The 23,885-nt window shown below is 48.3% G+C and overlaps 2 protein-coding genes across 3 annotated transcripts in view; both read right to left on the minus strand.

Moving 5' to 3' along the window:
- Positions 1-23,235, minus strand: part of LOC310743013 (uncharacterized protein) — a 151,532-nt gene extending 128,297 nt beyond the window's left edge. Inside the window, exon 1 of one of the 2 annotated variants that reach the window (XM_083573048.1) lies at positions 23,075-23,235. The gene's annotated coding sequence lies outside the window, so the exon portion shown is untranslated. The remainder of the gene's footprint in view (positions 1-23,074) is intronic. The other variant, XM_083573047.1, reaches the window with a different exon arrangement.
- On the minus strand, positions 1,075-8,556 carry LOC310744092 (uncharacterized protein; the record flags this gene model as incomplete). The annotated part of the gene is made up of 6 exons (XM_083574834.1): positions 8,387-8,556; positions 7,292-7,464; positions 5,610-5,748; positions 4,085-4,463; positions 2,630-3,999; positions 1,075-1,088 (listed from the first exon to the last, which is right to left on the minus strand). The coding sequence occupies exons 5-6, from the start codon at positions 3,948-3,950 to the stop codon at positions 1,075-1,077; spliced, it is 1,335 nt and encodes a 444-aa protein (XP_083430960.1). The 5' UTR covers positions 3,951-3,999; positions 4,085-4,463; positions 5,610-5,748; positions 7,292-7,464; positions 8,387-8,556.
- Positions 23,236-23,885: the final 650 nt, after the last annotated feature.

Raw genomic sequence — 23,885 nt, forward strand, 5'->3', positions numbered from 1 at the left:
CACCTCTGGTCACATGTAGAGGAAGTTTGTCCCAGCCCAGGAGGAAACAGGATGTTCTGACTGGCTGGTCCAGACATCCCCTTTTATGTCCACTCTAGGAATGTTGTATTTGACTGCTCTGTGTTTCACACCCCACAGTTCAAACAGAGCTCCAAAAAGAGCTCTCCAAACGGGGTGGATGGGCAGTAATTACAGTTCCTTGTCAATGAGATCAAAGTGATGCATGTTGGGACAACCCCCCCCCTTAATATGTACAGGCTCATGGGGTCGGAACTGGATTTCCCTGTGTGCTCTAGGAGACCAGGGGAGAGGGGAGCTGGTCGCAGCAGGAGGGGGGGTCTCTGTGGATGCTTCAGCAGCCGGCCTCCTCTGGGTCTCCTGGCCCCCTCCTCTCCTCCCTCTGAGCCTGACTTGCCAGGTACTTCTGCCCTCCTTAAAATGCTGTTCAGTACTTCTTTCAAGGGTGCAATCAGGGTTCGATTTAGTTTTTGGATAATATTTTGCCGGAAATCCATCCGGTCCTGGGTTTTTGATTCTTTTATTACTCGTTGGATCTCGTCGTCTTCTATTGGCTCTGCCTCTCGGCCCTTTCACTCTGCACCAACCAATACTCAGCTTTACTTAAGAATACTTTAGCATTTATGTAGCACATTTAAAGCATTACAAAATATAACACATATTATCTCAGTAATCTCAACAACAGCCCTGCAAGGCTGTCCAGTGTTATAATCCCCATGCATACGAAGAGTTGAGGTTGCAGGAAGAGGAGTTTGACTCACATCTCACACTTTAACTGCTACACTACATCAGTCCTTGCCCTCCAGATCCTGAAAACAGCTCTGTGAGTTGTCAGAGGACTGCCCCCCATCCTATTCAAAACAAGGCAGCATGGGCAGTAAGCCCTCCTAAAAGAATAGACACGACTATCTGATTAAAGTTAACATAAAACTAGTTTACTTACAATCATCCAGTTCACAATAAGATCCCTGAAGGCAGACTTAAGTTACATAACTCTATATATCAACATGAACTATCCCATAAGGGAAATAATCTCAAGTGACTGCAACTGAGCAGTCACTTCTTCCTAACTTGTAGGAACACAAAAAGGAGAAGAAGAAGAGCGGAACATGGAGGCCGTGTGCTCCTCTGTCCAAGAACAGGCCACGCCTACATGAAGTGCCATGCAGAGGAAGTCTGTCCCAGCTCAGGAGGAACTAGCAAGTCTTCTCCTGAGTGACACAAGCATTCCCCAGCATGTGCCTTGTAGGAATGTTGCATTTGACTGCAATACAATTTTACACCCCACACCTTCACTACCCAATAATCATTTGCAAGCGTACTTCTTCCAAGGCTCAGTAGTTAAGATTCTGAGCTTGAAAAACAAAACCCCTTAGATTGAAGCATCACCAGAGAAACTTCTTCATGTGCATCTCACACAACATTCTCATCTCCAGTTGGGATCACCTGAGACCTCAGAAAGAAATCATTGTTTTGGGGGGAGTGGCGTGGAACCATGCCTGAGTCAAAAGATTACAGAGCAAAGACAGCACCCTATTCACGTTTCATAAGAAGTTGGTTTGTTCCCATGAATTTTACCAGTGAGCTTCTTAACAGAATTTCATATCCCCTTATAAAGTCATGTCCAGCGATACCTTCATGCCCAAGCAGTCTCCTGTCTCAGATGCAAGCAATCCCCTTGGCCAGCTACCACTGGACATCCTGCACCTTGTTTTCTTTTGCAAACCTCCCAGCCTCAGCAGTTCAAATTCCAGCCTACACATGCACTTATGCGCACACACTTGTCGGGAACATATTGCCATATTTGATTATTATAATGTTTTACATATAAACACCAGAACTTCACATGTACCTCATGCTTTTAGGAATGATTTCCTGCTGAGTTCATTGCTCAGAGTGGACTCTGAGAGGAAGACGTCCCACACTCCATACATCTAAATGGGTTCTCCCATGTGAGAGTCCCTAGATATTCCTTAATCACTCCATTATAAATAAAGCACTTTTTGCAGTCTTTTCATTTAAACTGCTACTCCTCTCTGAGTTTGTTGATGGTTTGAAGGGTTTCAACTCTTAAAGTTCTTCCTGTCCATGAGTCTGTTGATTTTGAACTTCCACTAAGAGTGAACCTATATCTACTTTCCTGATATTTATATGGTTTGTCTTTTGTGTGAGTTTGTTGACATAAATCAAGGGTTCCACTCTGACTGAAGCTCCTTCCACAGTCCATACCTTTAAATCGTTTCTCCCCTGTGTGTTGCTGATGTTTTCTTAGATTTCCACTTTACTGTACTCCATACATTGAAATGGAGTCTGTTGATGTTTCCTAAGACATCCACTATTCCTAAAACTCTTTTCACACTCCATCCATTGAAATGGTTTCTCCCGTGTGTGTGTCCGTTGATGTGTTCTAAGCTTTTCATTATCACCAAAGGTCTTTCCACATTCCATACATTTAAATGGTTTCTTACCTATGTGAGTCTGTTGATGTATTCTCAGGATTCCACTATCACTGAAGCTCTTTCCACACTCCACACATGTAAATGGTTTCTCTCCTGTATGAGTCCGTTGATGTGATCTAAGGCTTGTATTACACTGGAAACTCTTTCCACACTGTGAGTCTGTTGATGTTTTTTAAGTGTTCCACTATAACTGAAGCTCTTTCCACAATTTATGCATTTAAATGGTTTCTCCCCTGTGTGAGTCCATTGATGTTTTTTAAGGTCTGCATTCTGACTGAAGCTCTTTCCACATTCCATACATTTAAATGGTTTCACCCCTGTGTGAGTCTGTTGATGTCTTCTAAGGCTTCCACTATTACTAAAACTCTTTTCACACTCCATACATTGAAATGGTTTCTCCCCTGTGTGTGTCCGTTGATGTGTTCTAAGGCTTGTATTACAACGGAAACTCTTTCCACACTCTATACATTTATATAGTTTCTCCCCTGTGTGAGTCTGTTGATGGTATCTAAGGCTTCCACTAATACTATAGCTCTTTCCACACTTGATACATTTAAATGGTTTCTCCCCTGTGTGAATCCGTTGATGTTTTTTAAGGTCTGCATTCTGACTGAAGCTCTTTCCACACTCCATACATTTATATGGTTTCACCCCTGTGTGAGTCTGTTGATGTCTTCTAAGGCTTCCACTATTACTAAAACTCTTTTCACACTCCATACATTGAAATGGTTTCTCCCCTGTGTGTGTCCGTTGATGTGATCTAAGGCTTGTATTACAACGGAAACTCTTTCCACACTCTATACATTTATATGGTTTCTCCCCTGTGTGAGTCTGTTGATGTGATCTAAGGCTTCCACTATCACTAAAACTCTTTCCACACTCCATACATTGAAATGGTTTCTCCCCTGTGTGAGCCAGCTGATGTGATCTAAGGCTTCCACGATCACGAAAACACTTTCCACACTCCATACATTGAAATGGTTTCTCCCCTGTGTGAGCCCGTTGATGTGATTGAAGGCTTCCACTATCACGAAAACACCTTCCACACTCCATACATTTATATGGTTTCTCCCCTGTGTGAGTCCGTTGGTGTGATCTAAGCTCTCCACTCTGATTGAAGCTCTTTCCACACTCCATGCATGTAAATGGTTTCTCCCCTGTGTGAGTCCGTTGATGTCTTCTAAGGCTTCCATATTGACTAAAGCTCTTTCCACACTCGATACATTCATATGGTTTCTCCCCTGTGTGAGTCCGTTGATGTGATCTAAGCTTTCCACTATAACTAAAGCTCTTTCCACACTCTATACATTTAAATGGTTTCTCCCCTGTGTGAGTCCGTTGATGGTTCCTAAGGCTTCCATTTTCACTAAAGCTCTTTCCACACTCCATGCATTTAAATGGTTTCTCCCCAGTGTGAGTCCGTTGATGTCTTCTAAGGTTTCCACTATCATTAAAGCTCTTTCCACACTCCATACATTCATATGGTTTCTCCCCTGTGTGAGTCCGTTGATGTGATCTAAGGCTTGCACTGAAACTGAAGCCCTTCCCACACTGCACACATTTAAATGGTTTCTCCCCTGTGTGAGTCCGTTGATGTGATCTAAAGCTTCCATTATCACTAAAGCTCTTTCCACACTCAATACATTTAAATGGTTTCTCCCCTGTGTGAGTCCGTTTGTGCAATTTAAGGTTTACACACTGACTGAAGTTCTTCCCACACTCCCTGCACTTAAAAGATTTTCTCTCTTTGTGAGTCCGCTGGTGTGTTCTAAGTTTTGCATTGAAAGAGCTCTTTCCGCACTCCATACTTTTAAATGGGTTCTTTCTTTTTTGTGTTCGTTGATGTGAACTATGTGTGCTCATTCAGTGAAGCATATTCCACATTTCACACATTTTAATGGCTATTCCTAATGAAACGAAAGGTGTCCTGTCCCCTGCAATTCTGTCTTCTCCATCACCTTTTTCAGAGTGGGCAGAAAGGAAATCCTGTTTGGGTTTCAGGAAAGAGAACACAGGAAAAAAAGGGCACATCAACCGCCATTAGCACCTTCTCTTATTTCAACATCTCCTACATTCTCCTATGTCCTACCGATATTCCCAATTTTTAGGAAATGTAAATGGTATGATGTCAAATGGTAGTAATGCATCAACAACCTTTCATAATCCTAACTCATCTTTAATAACACTGCATGACCTTGGAATACTGTTGTCCTGTGGGAAATCCTTTGAAATCAAGTGGTTGACCCTGTTTCCGCCTCAATCTCTTAATGAATCACCTGCACAGTGCCATTGGTCTTAGGAGGTCCATACGGACGATTATGTGAGACCCAGGTCTACATCTTTTCCAGGGACTGTGGTCTGGGTAAGTCAGAGAACTAGTGACAAGGGTTGGTGCTTGGGGTCAGCTGAATGGGTGCTCAGGGAACCTCCTGTTCTTGCAAAAGAAGGACCTCTGTTTACATGCCTCACATTGCATGGAGAGCAGGAGAAGCAGAAGGAAAGCAGCTGGCAAATGGGAATCCTAGACAGAAACACCCACCCCCATTGCTCCTTATAATAATGATGGGCTGCCTGATCCTCTGTTTGTCTTCTGACACAGGACTATCCTAATCTGGCACTGAAAAGCAGGATATTCAAGGCAAGGAGATAACTGTAGGTAATGGTAGGTAGCCATATTAGTCTGACACAGTTGAAGTAAAAAAGTAAAAAAATAGTCCAGTAGCACCTTAGAGACCAACTAAGTTGGTTCTAGGTATAAGCTTTTGTGTGCATGCACACTTCTTCATATAGTGATGGGCAGTGGGAGATGGTAGTAGGAGTACCCTTCTGAGAAAAACCCCACTCCACCCTCCCATGATATACAAGGGTCTGGTGACATCTGTGTCAGTGTATCTGAAGAAGTGTGCATGCAGACGAAAGCTTATACTCAGGACAATCTTAGTTGGTCTCTAAGGTGCCACTGGACTATTTTTTAATTTTTTATTTCAACTGCGTCAGACCAACACGGCTCCCTACCTGCATCTAGATGTCATGGGCTGTTGGGGTGCAGTAATTCCTTGGGTGGAACATGTCCTGCACCTTCTGGGGTCATTTTTCCACCCTTGGTCCCCCCCCCCTGCACTCAGCTCTCACCTGTGGCTTCCAGAAGCTGTCAGCATGCAACAGGGGTTCAAGCAATGGCTTCACCCGGCCGGCTAAACCATGTGAGGAAAGCTGATGGGTCTCAAATCCTTGGGGGGCTGGGGAATTCTGCTGCACCTGAAGTCAAGCCCTGGTGGATGGAGAGGAGGAGAACAACCGTGAATCCCACAGTCCAGAAGGCAGATTCTGCCCGTGCGGAAGAGGAAAGTGAAGGGCAGGTGGGGCACGTCCACCTGGAGGCTTGTTATCTAGTCCCAGGGTTACTCTGACATTGAATTATATATAAATTGCAGTACTGAAATGCGCCTGCTCCCACTTCATATTCTGCTATTACTCTACTCTGTTTGTCTGTTTCTTACTTGAGTGCTGTTTTGGAATGCTAAGTCAGGGTTTTACTGTGAGTTACATTTTTGCTAATTTTGGGTCCTGTTATGCTTATCTGTCTTCAGTAATAAATTTATCAGCTGAATTATTTTCTTTCTGCCTCTGAATGTTTTCTCCTACTCTGCTAACTATACATTGATCATTATGGAGGAGCAAGATCTGCAACCTCAAGCCCTCAACAGCCTCGGCCCTGTGGACCTGACGGAGCATCTTCACCCCCATCGTTCAGTCCGGACAGGGAGGTCCGCCTCCGAGGGTCTTCTGCTGGTTCCCTTGCTGTTAGAAGTGAAGTTCCAGGGAACCAGGCAGAGGGCCTCCTGCCCCATGGAATGCCCTCCCTTCCGAGGGCAAGGAAGTAGGCAACCATCTGACATTTAGAAGACAGCTGTATCAGGAGGTTTGTAATGTTTGATGTTTTACTGTCTTGTATATGTACTGTAGGGACGCGGGTGGCATTGTGGGTTAAACCACAGAGCCTAGTTCTTGCTGATCAGAAGGTCGGCGGTTCGAATCCCCGCGATGGGGTGAGCTCCCGTTTCTCGGTCCCAGCTCCTGCCAACTTAGCAGTTCGAAAGCACGTCAAAGTGCAGGTAGATAAATAGGTACCGCTCCGGCGGGAAGGTAAACGGCGTTTCTGTGCACTGCTCTGGTTCGCCAGAAGCGGCTTACTCATGCTGGCCACATGACCTGGAAGCTGCACACCGGCTGCCTTGGTCAATAAAGCGAGATGAGCGCTGCAACCTCAGAGTCGGTCACGACTGGACCTAATGGTCAGGGGTCCCTTTACCTTTACCTATATGTACTGTTAAGCTGCCCAGAGTGGCTGGGGGGAAAGATGAATACTATAACTTTTACAGTGGTACTTCGTGTTACAGATGCTTCAGGTTACAGTCTCTGCTAACCCAGAAATAGTACCTTTTGTTAAGCACTTTGCTTCAGGATGAGAACAGAAATCGGACAGCGGCAGCAGGAGGCCCCATTAGCTAAAGTGGTACCACAGGTTAAGAACAGTTTCAGGTTAAGAACGGACCTCCAGAACGAATTCAGTTCTTAATCCGAGGTACCACTGTACTATTATTATTATTATTATTATTATTATTATTATTATTATTATTATCATGTGATTTATTTATTTTTTAGTTTTTGTAGATTTTTGTAATTTGTACTGCCATATCAGCTCACGAAATGTTATGGTTGGAGAAAATCACAGGGTTGCCGTAAACGATAATCCCACCCACAAACTCTCATTCACATACAGTCTGTAAATTTGGGGAGGTCACACACCTCACCTGTGCTGATACTGGCAGTCTTTGGCCTGCACAGGCACACCCGGTGTGTAGAGCCTCCAGCCCCAGGCACTGTCTATCATGAAAATGGGTCCTTTGACTGGGAAGATTCATGCAATCGCTGTCATCGGATGCTGAAGGATTGTATCTCAGCTTGTCAGTCACTCTGACATTGCCTACAAAGAATAAGAGGAACAGAAATGCTTTTGAGGTGCAACTTCTGTATCAATCCTGAGAGCCATTCCATGGACTCTGCACCCCTGTTTCTGATGACAGGTGTACATTATCCTCACCCTCAGTGGAAAAGACAATAAAGATGGAAGGCTGAGAGAGAGGAAAAGGTTTCTGGCTGCTTCCTGGGTGGGATTGCGGAAACCAAGAGCCGCTTCTGAGAAGGCCTCCCCCCTCCCCTCTTCCTCTCGGGATTTCCTCTCCTCTCCAGGGGACCAGAGGTTGGACTGGGCAGAATCGCTGTGTCTGGACAGGGCAGGGGCTTATGGGGTGGGAAGAGGATGGAGCTTGCAGGAAGGAAGGGGTGGGGGGACAGGACCCCCACTTTCCAGGGATCCCTCTCTGGTCGCCTTGAAGGGGGGGTCGATTGCTGTGCGGGAGGGAGAAGCCAAGGCGGCCCCTCCGGAGAGTCCCCAAGGAAGCCACGAGGGAGACGCCCCCCCTAAAGACTGGTCTTCCTATCGCCCTCCCCCCCCCCCGCCAATGCTGCGCTTCCCTGACTCGAGGATGCCCCCTCCCTTCTCCCCCCACTTCCATGACCCCCTCTCTTTCTCCCGGAGTCTCCCCTGCATCCAGACGCCCTCTTGGCTCACCCCTCGCCAGGCGCGACCCATCTCTCCGCCCCTACTGCCCCCCCCCAAGACGAGCCGGGGAAAGACAGGGGGGGTCTCTATCCTGGCTTCTCTCCGCGCCCCAGGGATGCCTGCGTGGGGGGAACGGGACCAGGGAGTCCTCGTGGGTGGGCGCCCCATCTCCGCCCCTTCGCAGCCCGCGTGCCGGGATCCCGGCCCCACGGAAGGCGCTTGGGGGAGCTGGCCGGGTCTCTGGGTCCTTTTCTCCCCTCTCCGCCCCCCGCCGCCCCTTTACCTCTTTGTCCTCGCTCCGATTCTCCTTTCCTGCAACATCCACGGGGGGGGTCCCCTGCCTCCTCCCTGCCCTTTCCGAAAGCGCCCCCCCAGAGCTACGGGGCAGAGCAGCAATCCGGAGTGGAAGCTCCACTTGCGGGAGAAGCAGGCAGGTTGGGAGGGGGGCTCCCCCCCTCATTTCCGGAGCGAAGCCGGATTGGAGGAGGAGGAGGAGGAGCAATGTATTGGGGGAGGGATTTGGGATGGTGGGGGCGGGGTGAGAGGAGGATGTGCCGGGAGGGGAGGGAAATAATTGAGGGGGGGAGGAAGGTTTACCCCTCCCCCCTTCCTTCTGGATCAGGAGAGCGGGGGAGGGGCTGATCCCAGAGATCCAGCTGCCAAGTGGGTCCCGTCCCGCCTACAAGGTTTGCATTGCAACACCCTCCCCTCCCCCACCCCACGAGCTTAGATCCCTCCGTGTTTTAGGTCTTTGCGCTGTTCAAACCAGGAATGGGGGGGCAGCTAAATGACTCCCCCCAAATCCCAGCTCCCCACCCCAGCCTCTGACTCAGGCCAGGACAAGGACCGTGGACACAGGCCCTCGTCCATGCACAGCAGCCAAGAGGCTCAGCAAAGCAGCCTATAGAATTGGAGCCAGAAGCGGATTCCATGTGTTAAGGGAGAAATCTGAGGGATCCCCTGGACAAGAAACAAGGAGACCAGCCAGGAAGAGCAGAGCAAAAGAGCAGCCAGTAGGCTTGGTCTTGATTGAAGACTGTCACCACAGGACTCCCACCTGCCACCAGGTGGAACAAGATGGAAGCCCCCAACAAAAGACCTCAACTTTTATTAGCTGCTAATCCCCCATGCTACACCCCCAGGACTACATCATGACCACATCATTGACACATCACAAAGAGGAGGGGTTCAGGGAGGAGAAGAAGAGTTTGGATTTGGTATCCTGCTTTATCACTCCCCTTCAGGAGTCTCAAAGTGGCTAACATTCTCCTTTCCCTTCCTCCCCCCCAACAAACACTCTGTGAGGTGAGTGGGGCTGAGAGACCTCAGAGAAGTGTGACTTCTCTGAAGGAGGAGGAGTTGTGGTGGTAACCTGAGGGTCTTCTCACCTGTCCGGTTCCTTCTTTCCCCTCCCCCATGATTACATTCCTGAGGACAAAGGGGAGTTCACTGTTTTCTGCCCCCGGAGGGAAGGGCTGGTCACTGTCCTGTGTTTCAGTCTGTACTGAATCCACTTCCATTTGCAGGTCCTTTGTGAGTGGAATGATCTTCTGTCCAGGACCATCAAGGTTGGCATGCCAACTGGGACGGGCTCGCTGCGGACGTGTTGGCTGCCTTGTGCCAAGTCTCCCCCCTTTGATAGTCCTTCGCTCATGGTGCAAAATAAAAGTGGAACGGTGCAGATCCGATGTACGGCTGATTTTCTATGAATTTATAACAGAAGCAGTGCGTATGTCGTGTGAGATTTTGACCAGCTTCGGCCCATCTGAAGCTGATACAGGCTCGGTCGTCACACAGCAGAAGTATAAGCAGGTAATGTGCCACATGCTGACTTTATTTACAAGCTATGCTGAGAGCATACAAACATGCATCCTGCCTCTGTGAGAGCAGAGAAGCAACTCTCTCGACACAAAGAAACCGAGAGAACAGTGAAAAACAGGAAACCAGTGTACGTCACATCCAGTCTCCCATTCACGTGGGAACCCAACAGTAACTCTGACCGTGGAATGCAAAACAATGTCTTGTGACTGCAGTTGCTGCTCAGTGAGGGAAATAGAAACCAACATGTCGTGTGTGAGTGTGAGTGTGAGTGTGTTGTGTTTGTACAAACTGAGTGATTGGGGGGGGGGGGTTCCTGCCACATATGAATCCCAACCCCAAAGAAGGGCAGTGCAAAGAATGCGCCAATTACCACACAATTGTGCTCATTTCACAGGCTAGCAAGGTTATGCTTAAGATGCTACAAGGCAGGCTTAAGCAGTATGTGGACCGAGAACTCCCAGAAGTGCAAGCTGGATTTCGAAGGGTCAGAGGTACCAGAGACCAAATTGCAAACATGTGCTGGATTATGGAGACTACAGAACATCCTTTGACTGTGTTGGGCACAGCAAACTATGGCGAGTTCTTAAAGAAATGGGAGTGCCTGATCACCTCATCTGTCTCCTGAGAAATCTTTATGTGGAACAAGAAGGAGGACGGTATATTGTCCCCTTGCTTATTTAACATAAATGCAGAATTCATCATGCAAAAGGCTGGGCTGGATGAATCCTGTAATAAAAAATGTAAGGTCTTTTATTCGAACCAATCCTGCCTCCGCATGATAGAATTGCAAATCTGGCAATGCAAAACCTCCTCTCTCCTTTTGATCTGTTAATAACGGGTGTTTAATTCTTGGTTTCTTTCCACTCCATATAAATCTAGATATTTCCCTTTTCCATTCCTTAAAACAATTCATTTCTCCTAAGATGGGCATTGTTTGGAATAAGAAAATCATTTTGGGGAGGATATTCATTTTCACAACCAAGACTCTTCCCCACAGTGAGAGATGGAGTTTGGTCCAGGTTTCCATATATTTTAAAATAAATTTATTTCCATACTTTACTAGAATCATCCTCATATACATTTAAACTTTTATTTGAAATCCAGATCCCTAGGTATTTAACCTTATTTTTAATTTCCAGGCCTGTTTTTTCTTGAAGTTTTTTTTTCTTCCATTGTGAGGCTTTTTGTCAGTAATTTAGTTTTTAGGAAGTTTATTTTCAGCCCCAGGCCGGCCATAAATTAATCTAGTAAAAGACCCTGGGATGGCCAGGAGCAGCGCATGCGGACGTGATTCTAGGAATGGAGAAGATTGTGGGCGGGATTCTCTGAAACACCCAGCAACCCAGATTCTCATCCTTTGCTGTCTCTTTTGCTTACGGTCTTCACTCCCAGCCTTCCTGGCAAGAGGTAGCGAGGAGGGGGAGGGGAGGACGGGAGAATTGGGGTTCTGCAATTAGAGAGGCAATGAACTGCAAGGGGAGAACCCCAATCAAAGCTCTCATTCCCTGTCGGGGAACCTGAGATCTGAAACTTTACCTTTTTCCCAAGGAAGATGCTCCAAGACTGGTCCAATGGCCACTTTGGATAGCAAGGGACTTGGGCTCGGTTTCCAATTTCTCTTTTTCTCGTAAATGCAGCTGCACCGGCAGCACCAGGATCCGGAAGGAAGTGACTGGTGTGCGTCAGAGCGCAAGGGCGTTTACAGTTCCCTTCCGTTCTCTCTGGAGCAGCCGGATTTGGCACTGGGCTGCCAGTCGTCCAATGGAAAGGGACTCTTTTCCCTAGAGTGTAAGAGGCAGAAAAGGTTGCTGGGACCCCATGGTAAATAAAGGGAGGGAGAAAGACTTTGTAGCGTCCTTCGTAGAGAAGACGAATGACTGTCAGGACAGGAAAGACCTGGGAAAAGGCTGGCGGGTTTTTGCTTTGGTTGAAAAATGGGATCCCCACATTCTAAGAGTTCTAACCGCCAGACTCAAAGGCATGCGCTGGTCGCAGCAGGAGGGGGGGGTCTCCCTGGATGCTTCAGCAGCCGGCCTCCTCTGGGTCTCCTGGCCCCCTCCTCTCCTCCCTCCAAGCCTGAACTGCTCTCTGCCCCAGACTCTTCCTGCTCACCAAACCCTGTTTCCTCCTCAGCTTGCAATATCTCCCCTTCTGGTCTGCTCCCTTTTCTCCCTCTTTCGGCTCATCGCCACCCCACCACCAGGAAGGCAGCCCTCCTTCAGAAACACCAAGAGAGTAAACAGAAAGTTCTTTGAATGGAGAGGAGCAGAAAGCGGAGTCCCCTCAAGATCAGTATTGGGACCTGTGGCTTTTCAACTTGTTCATAAATGATCTAAACTTATGAGAGAGCAGGGAGGGGGCAAAGTTTGCTGATGGCAGCAAAATGTCCAGGGTTGTTCAAACAGAGAGAGAATGCAAGGAGCTCCAAAAGGACTTCTTCAAAGGGAGTGAATGGACAGAAAATACAGCTCATTGTCAATGAGATTAAAGTGGTGCATGTGTATGTGTGTGGGGGACACACCATCTTAATATCATGTACAGGCTCATGGGGTCTGAACTGGATTTCCCTGTGTGCTCTAGACCAGGGGAGAGGGGAGCTGGTCGCAGCAGGAGGGGGAGTCTCCCTGGATGCTTCAGCAGCCGGCCTCCTCTGGGTCTCCTGGCCCCCTCCTCTCCTCCCTCTGAGCCTGAACTGCTCTCTGCCCCAGACTCTTCCCGCTCACTAAACCCTGTTTCCTCCTCAGCTTACAACATCTCCCCTTCCGGTCTGCTCCATTTTCTCCCTCTTTCGGCTCATCCAACCACCAGTCCCTGGGCTCTGAGCCTTCTTCCCTTGTGGGTCCCCCAGCTGGTGCCTCCCCCCCCCCTCACCAGCCAGTCCATGACAACAACAGCAGCCACAGCACTGTGGTCCTCTGGTAGGAAAACTCCCGAGTAGCATGAGTGAATAAAAACTTCTGGGACTATGGAAAAATACTCTCTTTCCCAAACCCTAGAATAAGCAGGAACTCTGGGGTTGCCCCATGGGGTTCATGAGTGAAGATAGCCCCCCCCCAGGAGACTTCCCTGGACCCTGCAGCCCCTCCTTCCCCCTCTTGAAATTAGGCTTGGGGGAAATCTCCCATTCAATTTCAGTATTTCAAGTTTTCTTCAGAACGCGCAGGGCAGGAGGCAGCGATGAAGTTCTGGTGAAGAAGCAGTGCTGGGAGATCATGCGGTGGGGGGGGGTGACAGAGTTTGGTGCAAAAACCAAAAGTACTTTCATCTAAAATTATACTCACCATTATGAGATGCTGCCTTCATTATTTCATTATTAGACAGTTTTACATATAAACACCAGAACTTCACATATACCTCATGCTTTTAGGAATGATTTCCTGCTGAGTTCATTGCTCAGAGTGGACTCTGAGAGGAAGACGTCCCACACTCCATACATCTAAATGGGTTCTCCCATGTGAGAGTCCCTAGATGTTCCTTAAATAAAGGTAAAGGTAAAGGGACCCCTGACCATGTCATAGATCGAATGGAGCAAACAGCACGCAGACCTAGTGGTGGGAGGAAAAAATCCTTAAATAAGAGACACGGGGGAATGATTAATGGACTTCAATGTCTGTACACTAATGCGCAAAGTATGGGAAATAAACAAGATGAGCTTGAGCTCTTGGTACAGCAAACTAAATATGACATAATAGGAATCACTGAAACCTGGTGGGATAAGTCCCACGATTGGAATGTAATAATGGAGGGATACAATCTATTTCAGAGAAACAGACCAGACAAGAAAGGAGGAGGAGTGGCGTTATATGTCAGGGATGTGTATACCTGTGAAGAGATCCAAGATTTAGAACCTCAAAGCCAATGTGAGAGCATTTGGGTCAAAATTAAGGGAGAGAAGAATAACAGTGACCTCATTGTGGGAGTTTACTATAGATCCCCAAGCCAAACGGAGGACATAGATGATGCCTTCCTGGAACAGATGGCCAAGCATGCAAAAGGAAGGGAGATAGTAGTAATGGGGGACTTCAATTACCCGGATATTTGTTGGATGTCAAACTCAGCCAAGAGCATAAGGTCAAACAGATTCCTCACTGGCCTTGCAGACAACTTCATTGTCCAGAAAGTGGGAGAAGCAACAAGAGGAACAGCCATTTTAGATCTGGTCCTAACCAATGTTGAGGACCTGGTTAGTGGGGTAGAAGTGGAAGGATCATTAGGCGCGAGTGATCATGCTCTTCTGAAGTTTACTATACAGCGGAAAGGAGCAGCCAAGCATACTAGGACTCAATTTCTTGACTTTAAGAAAGCCGACTTCATAAAACTTAGGGAAGTGCTGGGTGAGATCCCATGGACAGTAATAGTAAAAGGAAAGGGAGTTCATGATGGCTGGGAGTTTGTTAAGAGGGAGATAGTAAAAGCACAACTTCAGGCAATACCAATGAGACGGAAACATTGAAGGTGCCTAAAGAAGCCAGGGTGGCTATCTAAAGAACTTTTAACTGAGTTAAGATTAAAAAAGGATGTGTACAAAAAATGGAAAAGGGGGGAAACCACCAAAGAGGAATTCAAACAAATAGCCAGCACATGTAGACACAAAGTCAGAAAAGCTAAAGCACAGAATGAACTCAGGCTTGCTAGAGAGGTTAAAAGCAACAAAAAAGGCTTTTATGGGTATGTTCGTAGCAAAAGGAAGAACAAAGAAACAGTGGGGTCACTCAGAGGAGAAGATGGTGAAATGCAAACAGGGGACACAGAAAGGGCTGAACTCCTCAATGCCTTCTTTGCCTCAGTCTTCTCCGATAAAGAAAACAATGCCCAACCTGAAGAATTTGGAGCAAATGATTCAGCAGAGGAAACACAGCCCAGAATAACTAAGGAGATAGTACAAGAATACTTGGCTAGTCTAGATGTATTCAAGTCTCCAGGGCCAGATGAACTGCATCCAAGAGTATTAAAAGAACTGGCAGATGTGATTTCAGAACCACTGGCAGTCATCTTTGAGAATTCCTGGAGAACAGGCGAAGTCCCGGCAGACTGGAGGAGGGCAAATGTTGTCCCTATTTTCAAAAAGGGGAAAAGAGAGGACCCAAATAATTACCGCCCAGTCAGTCTGACATCAATACCAGGGAAGATTCTGGAGTGGATCATTAAGCAAACAGTCTGTGAGCACCTAGAAAGGAATGCTGTGATCACCAATAGTCAGCATGGATTTCTGAAAAATAAGTCATGTCAGACTAACCTGATCTCGTTTTTTGACAGAATTACAAGCCTGGTAGATGAAGGGAACGCAGTGGATGTAGCCTACCTTGATTTCAGCAAGGCATTTGACAAGGTGCCCCATGATATTCTTGTAAAGAAGCTGGTAAAATGCGGTCTTGACTATGTTACCACTCAGTGGATTTGTAACTGGCTGACTGACCGAACCCAAAGGGTGCTCATCAATGGTTCCTCTTCATCCTGGAGAAGAGTGACTAGTGGGGTGCCACAGGGTTCTTCTTGGGCCCGGTCTTATTCAACATCTTTATCAATGACTTGGATGATGGACTCAAGGGCATCCTGATCAAATTTGCAGATGACACCAAACTGGGAGGGGTGGCTAACACCCCAGAGGACAGGATCACACTTCAAAACGACCTTGACAGATTAGAGAACTGGGCCAAAACAAACAAGATGAATTTTAACAGGGAGAAATGTAAAGTATTGCACTTGGGCAAAAAAAATGAGAGGCACAAATACAAGATGGGTGACACCTGGCTTGAGAGCACTACATGTGAAAAGGATCTAGGAGTCTTGGTTGACCACAAACTTGACATGAGCCAACAGTGTGACGCGGCAGCTAAAAAAGCCAATGCAATTCTGGGCTGCATCAATAGGAGTATAGCATCTAGATCAAGGGAAGTAATAGTGCCACTGTATTCTGCTCTGGTCAGACCTCACCTGGAGTACTGTGTCCAGTTGTGGGCACCACAGTTCAAGAAGGAGATTGACAAACTGGAACGTGTCCAGAGGAGGGCAACCAACATGGTCAAAGGCCTGGAAACGATGCCTTATGAGGAACGGCTAAGGGAGCTGGGCATGTTTAGCCTGGAGAAGAGGAGGTTAAGGGGTGATATGATAGCCATGTTCAAATATATAAAAGGATGTCACATAGAGGAGGGAGAAAGGTTGTTTTCTGCTGCTCCAGAGAAGCGGACACGGAGCAATGGATCCAAACTACAAGAAAGAAGATTCCACCTAAACATTAGGAAGAACTTCCTGACAGTAAGAGCTGTTCGACAGTGGAATTTGCTGCCAAGGAGTGTGGTGGAGTCTCCTTCTTTGGAGGTCTTTAAGCAGAGGCTTGACAACCATATGTCAGGAGTGCTCTGATGGTGTTTCCTGCTTGGCAGGGGGTTGGACTCGATGGCCCTTGTGGCCTCTTCCAACTCTATGATTCTATGATTCTATGATTCTATGACCATTAGGTCCAGTCGTGACCGACTCTGGGATTGTGGCGCTCATCTTGCTTTACTGGCCGAGGGAGCCGGCGCACAGCTTCCGAGTCATGTGGCCAGCATGACTAAGCCGCTTCTGGTGAACCAGAGCAGCGCACGGAAACACCGTTTACCTTCCCGCTGGAGCGGTACCTATTTATCTATTTGCACTTTGACGTGCTTTTGAACTGCTAGGTTGGCAGGAGCTGGGACTGAGCAACGGGAGCTCACCCCGTCGTGGGGATTCGAACCGCCGACCTTCTGACCGGCAAGTCCTAGGCTCTGTGGTTTAACCCACAGCGCCACCCGCGTCCCTGTTCCTTAAATACTCCATTATAAATAAATCACTTTCTGCAGTCTTTTCATTCAAACTGATTCTCCTGAGTTTGTTGATGGTTTGAAGGGTTTCAATTCTTAAAGTTCTTCCTGTCCATGAGTCTGTTGATTCTGAACTTCCACTAAGAGTGAACCTCCATCTACTTTCCTGATATTTATATGGTTTCTCCTTTGTGTGAGTTTGTTGACATAAATCAAGGATTCCACTCTGACTGAAGCTCCTTCCACAGTCCATACCTTTAAATGGTTTCTCCCGTGTGTGTCCGCTGATGTTTTCTAAGATTTCCACTCTGACTGAAGCACTTCCCACACTCCACACATTTAAATGGTTTCTCCCCTGTGTGAGTCCGTTGATGGTTCCTAAAGTCTCCACTCTGACTGAAGCTCTTTCCACACTCGATACATTTATATGGTTTCATCCCTGTGTGAATCCGTTGATGTTGTCTAAGGTTTCCACTTCTACTAAAGCTGTTTCCACACTCGATACATTCATATGGTTTCTCCCCTGTATGAGTCTGTTGATGTTGTCTAAGGCTTCCACTATCACTAAAGCTTTTTCCACACTCCACACATTTATATGGTTTCATCCCTGTGTGAGTCCGTTGATGTTGTCTAAGGTTTCCACTTTGACTAAAGCTGTTTCCACACTCGATACATTTATATGGTTTCTCCCCTGTGTGAGTCCGTTGATGTTGTCTAAGGTTTCCACTTTGAATAAAGCTGTTTCCACACTCGATACATTTATATGGTTTCTCCCCTGTATGAGTCCGTTGATGTTGTCTAAGGCTTCCACTTTTACTAAAGCTGTTTCCACACTCGATACATTTATATGGTTTCTCCCCTGTATGAGTCCGTTGATGTCTTCTAAGGCTTCCACTTTCATTAAAGCTCTTTCCGCACTCCATGCATTCAAATGGTTTCTCCCCTGTGTGTGTCCGTTGATGTATTTTAAGGTGTCCACTCTGACTAAAGCTCTTTCCACACTCTATGCATTTAAATGGTTTCTCCCCTGTGTGAGTCCGTTGATGTGATCTAAGGCTTTCACTCTGACTAAAGCTCTTTCCACACTCCATGCATTTAAATGGTTTCTCCCCTGTGTGGGTCCGTTGATGTCTTCTTAGGTTTCCACTATCGCTAAAACTCTTTTCACACTCAATACATTTATATGGTTTCTCCCCTGTATGAGTCCGTTGATGTGATCTAAGGCTTGTATTACAACGGAAGCTCTTTCCACACTCGATACATTTAAATGGTTTCTCCCCGGTGTGAGTCAGTTTGTGCAATTTAAGATGTCCACTCTGACTGAAGTTCTTCCCACACTCCCTGCATGTAAAACATTTTCTCTCTGTGTGAGTCCGCTGGTGTGTTCTAAGTTTTGCATTGAAACAGAAGCTCTTTCCGCACTCCATACCTTTAAATGGTTTCTTTCCTTTTTGTGTTCGTTGATGTGAACTATGTGTGCTCATTCAGTGAAGCATATTCCACATTTCACACATTTTAATGGCTATTCCTAATGAAATGAAAGGTGCCTTGTCCCCTGCAATTCTGTCTTCTCCATCACCTTTTTCAGTTTGGGTTTCAGGAAAGAGAACATAGGGGGAAAAGGACACATCAACCACCATTAGCACCTTCTCTTATTTCAACATCTCCTACATTCTCCCATGTCCTCCCCATGTTCCCACTTTTTAGGAAATGAAAATGGTATGATGTCGAATGATAGTAATGCATCAGCAACCTTTCATAACCCTAAATCATCTTTAATAACACAGCATGATCTTGGAATACCGTTGTCCTGTGGGACTGCCTTTCAAATCAAGTGGTTGCCCCCATTTCCACCTCTAGATCTTCATGAATCACCTGCACAGTCCCGCTGACCTCAGGAGGTCCATATAGACCATTTTGGGAGACCCAGGCCTTCATCTTTTTTAGGGACTGTGGTCTGGGTCAGTCAGAGAACTAGTGACAAGGCTTGGTGCTTGGGGTCAGCTGAATGGGTGCTCAGGGAAGCTCCTGTTCTTGGAGATGGACCTCTGTCTACATGCCTCAGATTGCATGGAGAGAGCAGGAGAAGCAGAAGGAAAGCAGCTGGCACATGGGAATCCCAGGCGGAAACACCCACCCCCATTGCTCCTTATAATAATGATGCGCTGCTTGATCCTCTGCTTGTCTTCTGACAGAGGACTATCCTAATCTCGCACTGAAAAGCAGGATATTCAAGGCAAGGAGATAACTGTACTTCATGGTAGGTAGCCATATTGGTCTGACACAGCTGAAGTAAAAAAATAATAAAAATAGTCCAGCAGCACCTTAGGATCTTGGGAGAAAAGCAATGAGAAACCTAGACAGCATCTTAAAATGCAGAGACATCACCTTGCCGGCAAACGTCCGTATAGTTAAAGCTATGGATTTCCCAGTAGTGATGTATGGAAGTGAGAGCTAGACCATAAAGAAGGCTGATCACTGAATAATTGGTGCTTTTGAATTCTGGTGCTGGATGAGATTCTTGAGAGTCCCATGGGCTGCAAGAAGATCAAACCTCTCCATTCTTAAGGAAATCAGCCCTGAGTGCTCACTGGAAGGACAGATCCTGAAGCTGAGGCTCCAATACTTTGGCCACCTCAAGAGAAGAGAAGACTCCCTGGAAAAGACCCTGATGCTGGGAAAGATTGAGGGCACAAGGAGAAGGGGACGACAGAGGACGAGATGGTTGGACAGTGTTCTCGAAGCTACCAGCATGAGGGAGGCAGTGGAAGACAGGAGTGCCTGGCGTGCTCTGGTCCATGGGGTCACAAAGAGTCGGTCACGATTAAACGACTAAACAACAACAGCAGCAGCACCTTAGGGAGCAACTAATTTTGTTCTAGGTATAAGCTTTTGTGTGCATGCACACTTCTTCATATAGTGAAGGGTAGTGGGAGATCGTAGTAGGAGTACCCTTCTGAGAAAAACCCCACTCCATCCTCCCACGATATACAAGGGTCTGGTGACATCTGTGTCAGTGGATCTGAAGAAGTGTGCATGCACACAAAAGCTTATACCTAGAACAAACCTAGTTGGTCTCTAAGGTGCTATTGGACTCTTTTTAAATTTTTTATTTCAACTGTGTCAGACCAATACGGCTACCTACCTGAATCTAGATGTCATGGGGTGTTGGGGATAAGTAGTTCCTTTGGTGGGGAACATGTCCTACACCTTCTGGGGTCATTTTTCCACCCTTGGTCCCCACCCTGCCCTCAGCTCTCACCTGTGGCTTCCAGAAGCTGTCAGCATGCAACAGGGCTTCAAGCAACGGCTTCAACCGGCCGGCTAAACCAGGTGAGGAAAGCTGATGGGTCTCAAATCCTTGGGGGACTGGGGAATTCTGCTGCACCTGAAGTCAAGCCCTGGTGGATAGAGAGGAGGAGAACAACCGTGAATCCCACAGTCCAGAAGGCAGATTCTGCCCGTGTGGAAGAGGAACGTGAAGGGCAGGTGGGGCACGTCCACCTGGAGGCTTGTTATCTAGTCCCAGGGTTACTCTGACCTTGAATTATATATAAATTACAGTATTGAAATGCGCCTGCTCCCACTTCCTATTCTGCTATTACTCTACTCTGCTTGTCTGCTTCTTACTTGAGTGCTCTTTTGGAAAGCTAAGTCAGGGTTTTACTGTGAGTTACATTTTTGCTATTTTTGGGATCCTGTTATGCTTATGTGTCTTCAGTAATAAATTTCTAAGCTTTGCTGCCTCTGTGTTTTCTCCTACTCTGCTAACTATACATCGATCATTATGGAGGAGCAAGATCTGCAACCTCAAGCCCTCAACAGCCTCGGCCCTATGGACCTGACGGAGCATCTTCACCCCCATCGTTCAGTCCGGACAGGGAGGTCCGCCTCCGAGGGTCTTCTGCTGGTTCCCTTGCTGTCACAAGTGAAGTTCCATAGAACCAGGCAGAGGGCCTCCTGCCCCATGGAATGCCCTCCCTTCCGAGGCCAAGGAAGTAGGCAACCATCTGACATTTAGAAGACAGCTGTATCAGGAGGTTTTTAATGTTTGATGTTTTACTGTCTTGTATATGTACTGTAGGGACGCGGGTGGCATTGTGGTTTAAACCACAGAGCATAGGCCTTGCCATTCAGAAGGCCGGCAGTTCGAATCCCCACAACGGGGTGAGCTCCCGTTGCTCGGTCCCTGCTCCTGCCAACCTAGCAGTTTGAAATCACGTCAAAGTGCAAGTAGATAAATAGGTCCCGCTCCGGCGGGAAGGTAAACGGTGTTTCCGTGCGCTGCTGTGGTTCGCCAGAAGCGGCTTAGTCATGCTGGCCACATGACCTGGAAGTTGTACACCGGCTCCCTCGGCCAATAAAGCGAGATGAGCGCCGCAACCCCAGAGTCGGCCACGACTGGACCTAATGGTAAGGCGTCCCTTTAGTAAAGGTACCCCTGCCCGTACGGGCCAGTCGTGTCCAACTCTAGGGTTGTGCGCCCATCTCACTTAAGAGGCTGGGGGCCAGCGCTGTCCGGAGACACTTCCGGATCACGTGGCCAGCGTGACGAAGCTGCTCTGGCGAGCCAGCACCAGCGCAGCACACGGAAACGCTGTTTACCTTCCCGCTATAAAGCGGTACCTATTTATCTACTTGCACTTAAGGGTGCTGTCGAACTGCTAGGTGGGCAGGAGCTGGGACCGAAGACGGGAGCTCACCCTGCCGCGGGGATTCGAACCGCCGACCATGTGTTCGGCAAGCCCTAGGCACTGAGGTTTTACCCACAGCGCCACCTGCATCCCATAGGGGTCCTTTACCTTTACCTATATGTACTGTAAGCTGCCCAGAGCAGCTGGGGGAAAATACTAGTACTAGAACTTCTAGAGTGGTACCTCAGGTTACAGACGCTTCAGGTTACAGAGTCTGCTAACCCAGAAATAGTACCTTGGGTTAAGAACTTTGCTTCAGGATGAGAACAGAAATCGCGCAGCGGCAGCAGGAGGCCCCATTAGCTAAAGTGGTACCACAGGTTAAGAACAGTTTCAGGTTAAGAATGGACCTCCAGAACGGATTCAGTTCTTAACCTGAGGTACCACTGTACTATCATTATTATCGTGTGATTTTTTGTAGTTATTTTGGAATTTTTACTGCAATATCAGCTCACGAAATGTTGTGGGTGGAGAAAATCACAGGTTGCCGTAAAGTATAATCCCACCCACAAACTCTCATTCCCACACAGTCTGTAAATTTGGGGAGGTCACACACTTTGCCTGTGCTAATACTGGCAGTCTTTGGCCTGCATAGGCAAACCCTGCGTGTAGAGCCTCCAGCCCCAGGCACTGTCTATCCTGAAAATGGGTCCTTTGACTGGGAAGATTCATGGAGTCGCTGTCATCAGATGCTGAAGGATTGTATCTCAGCTTGTCAGTCACTCTGACACTGCCTACAAAGAGTAAGAGGAACAGAAATGCTTTTGAGGTGCAACTTCCGTATCAATCCTGAGAGCCATTCCATGGACTCTGCACCCCTGTTTCTGATGACAGGTGTACATTATCCTCATCCTCAGTGGAAAAGACATTAAAGATGGAAGCCTGAGAGAGAGGAAAAGGTTTCTGGCTGCTTCCTGGGTGGGATTGCGGAAACCAAGAGCCGCTTCTGAGAAGGCCTCCCGCCTCCCCTCTTCCTCTCGGGATTTCCTCTCCTCTCCAGGGGACCAATGGCTGGACTGGGCAGAATCCCTGGGTCTGGACAGGGCAGGGGCTTATGGGGGCTCATGGGGTGGGAAGAGGATGGAGCTTGCAGGAAGGAGGGGTGGGGGGATAGGACCCCCACTTTCCAGGGATCCTTCTCTGGTCGCCTTGAAGGGGGGCCGATTCCTGGGTGGGAGGGAGAAGCCAAGGCGGCCCCTCCAGAGATTCCCCGAAGAAGCCACGATGGAGACGCCCCGCCCCCGCAAGACTGGTCTTCCTATCTCCCCCCCACCCACCCTGCCAATGCTGCGCTTCCCTGCCTCGGGGATGCCCCCTCCCTTCTCCCCCCACGTCCTTGACCCCCTCCCTCTCTCCCGGAGTCTCCCCTGCACCCAAAGGCCCCCTTGGCTCGGGTCACCCCACGCCCTGCGCGCCACACCTCTCCATTCGCAGCCCCCCCGACAGGAGCAAGGGAGGGACAGGGGGGTCTCTATCCAGGCGTCTCTCGCGCCCCTTAACCTTTTCATGGGCCGCGCGGAGCCTTGGGAAACGGGTGAGGGGTCCGCCCTGCGAGGAAAGCCCCCTTCGCAGCACGCGTGCAGGATCCAGGCCCCACGGAAGGCGCTTGGGGGAGCTGGAGGGGTCTCTGGGTCCTTTTCTCCCCTCTCCCCCCCGCGACCCCTTTACCTCTTTGTCCTCGCTCCCGATTCTCCTTTCCTTTCCTGCAGCATCGAAAGCCGCCCCCCCTAGATCTACGGGGCAGAGCAGCAATCCGGAGTGGAAGCTCCACGTCCTGGAGAAGAAGGCAGGGTGGGAGGGGGCTCACCCCCCCCATTCCTGGGACAGAAGAGCCGGATTGGAGGAGGAGGAGGAAGGGGTGGGACGTTTGGGGGCGGGATCTGGGTTTGTGGGGGCGGGGTGAGAGGAGGAGGTGCCGGGAGGGGAGGGAAAGAATTGAGGGGGGAGAGGAAGGTTTCCCCTCCACCGTCTTCCTTCTGGATCAGAAGAGCGGGGGAGGGGCTGATCCTGGAGATCCAGCTGCAAAGAGAGGTCCCCCCCCACAAGTGCAACATCCTCCCCCACCCCACCCCACGAGCTTAGATCCCTCCGTGTTTTAGGTCTTGGTGCTGTTCAAACCAGAAATGGAGGGGGGCAGCTAAACGACTCCCCCCAAATCCCAGCTCCCCACCCCAGCCTCTGACTCAGGCCAGGACAATGACTGTGGACACAGGCCCCGTCCAGGCACAACAGCCAAGAGGCTCAGAAAAGCAGCCGATACAATTGGAGCCAGAAGCGGATTCCAAAATCTGAGGGATCCCTTGGACAAGAAACAAGAAGACCAGCAAGGAAGAGCAGAGCAAAAGAGCAGCCAGTAGGTCTTGATTGAAGACTGTTGCCACAGGACTCCCACCTGCCCCCAGGTGGAACAAGATGGAAGCCCCCAACAAAAGAAGACCCCAACTTTTATTAGCTGCTAATCCCCCATGCAACACCCCCA

Source organism: Podarcis filfolensis, assembly GCF_964270895.1.
Source record: "Podarcis filfolensis genome assembly, chromosome: 10".
Taxonomy (NCBI): domain Eukaryota; kingdom Metazoa; phylum Chordata; class Lepidosauria; order Squamata; family Lacertidae; genus Podarcis; species Podarcis filfolensis.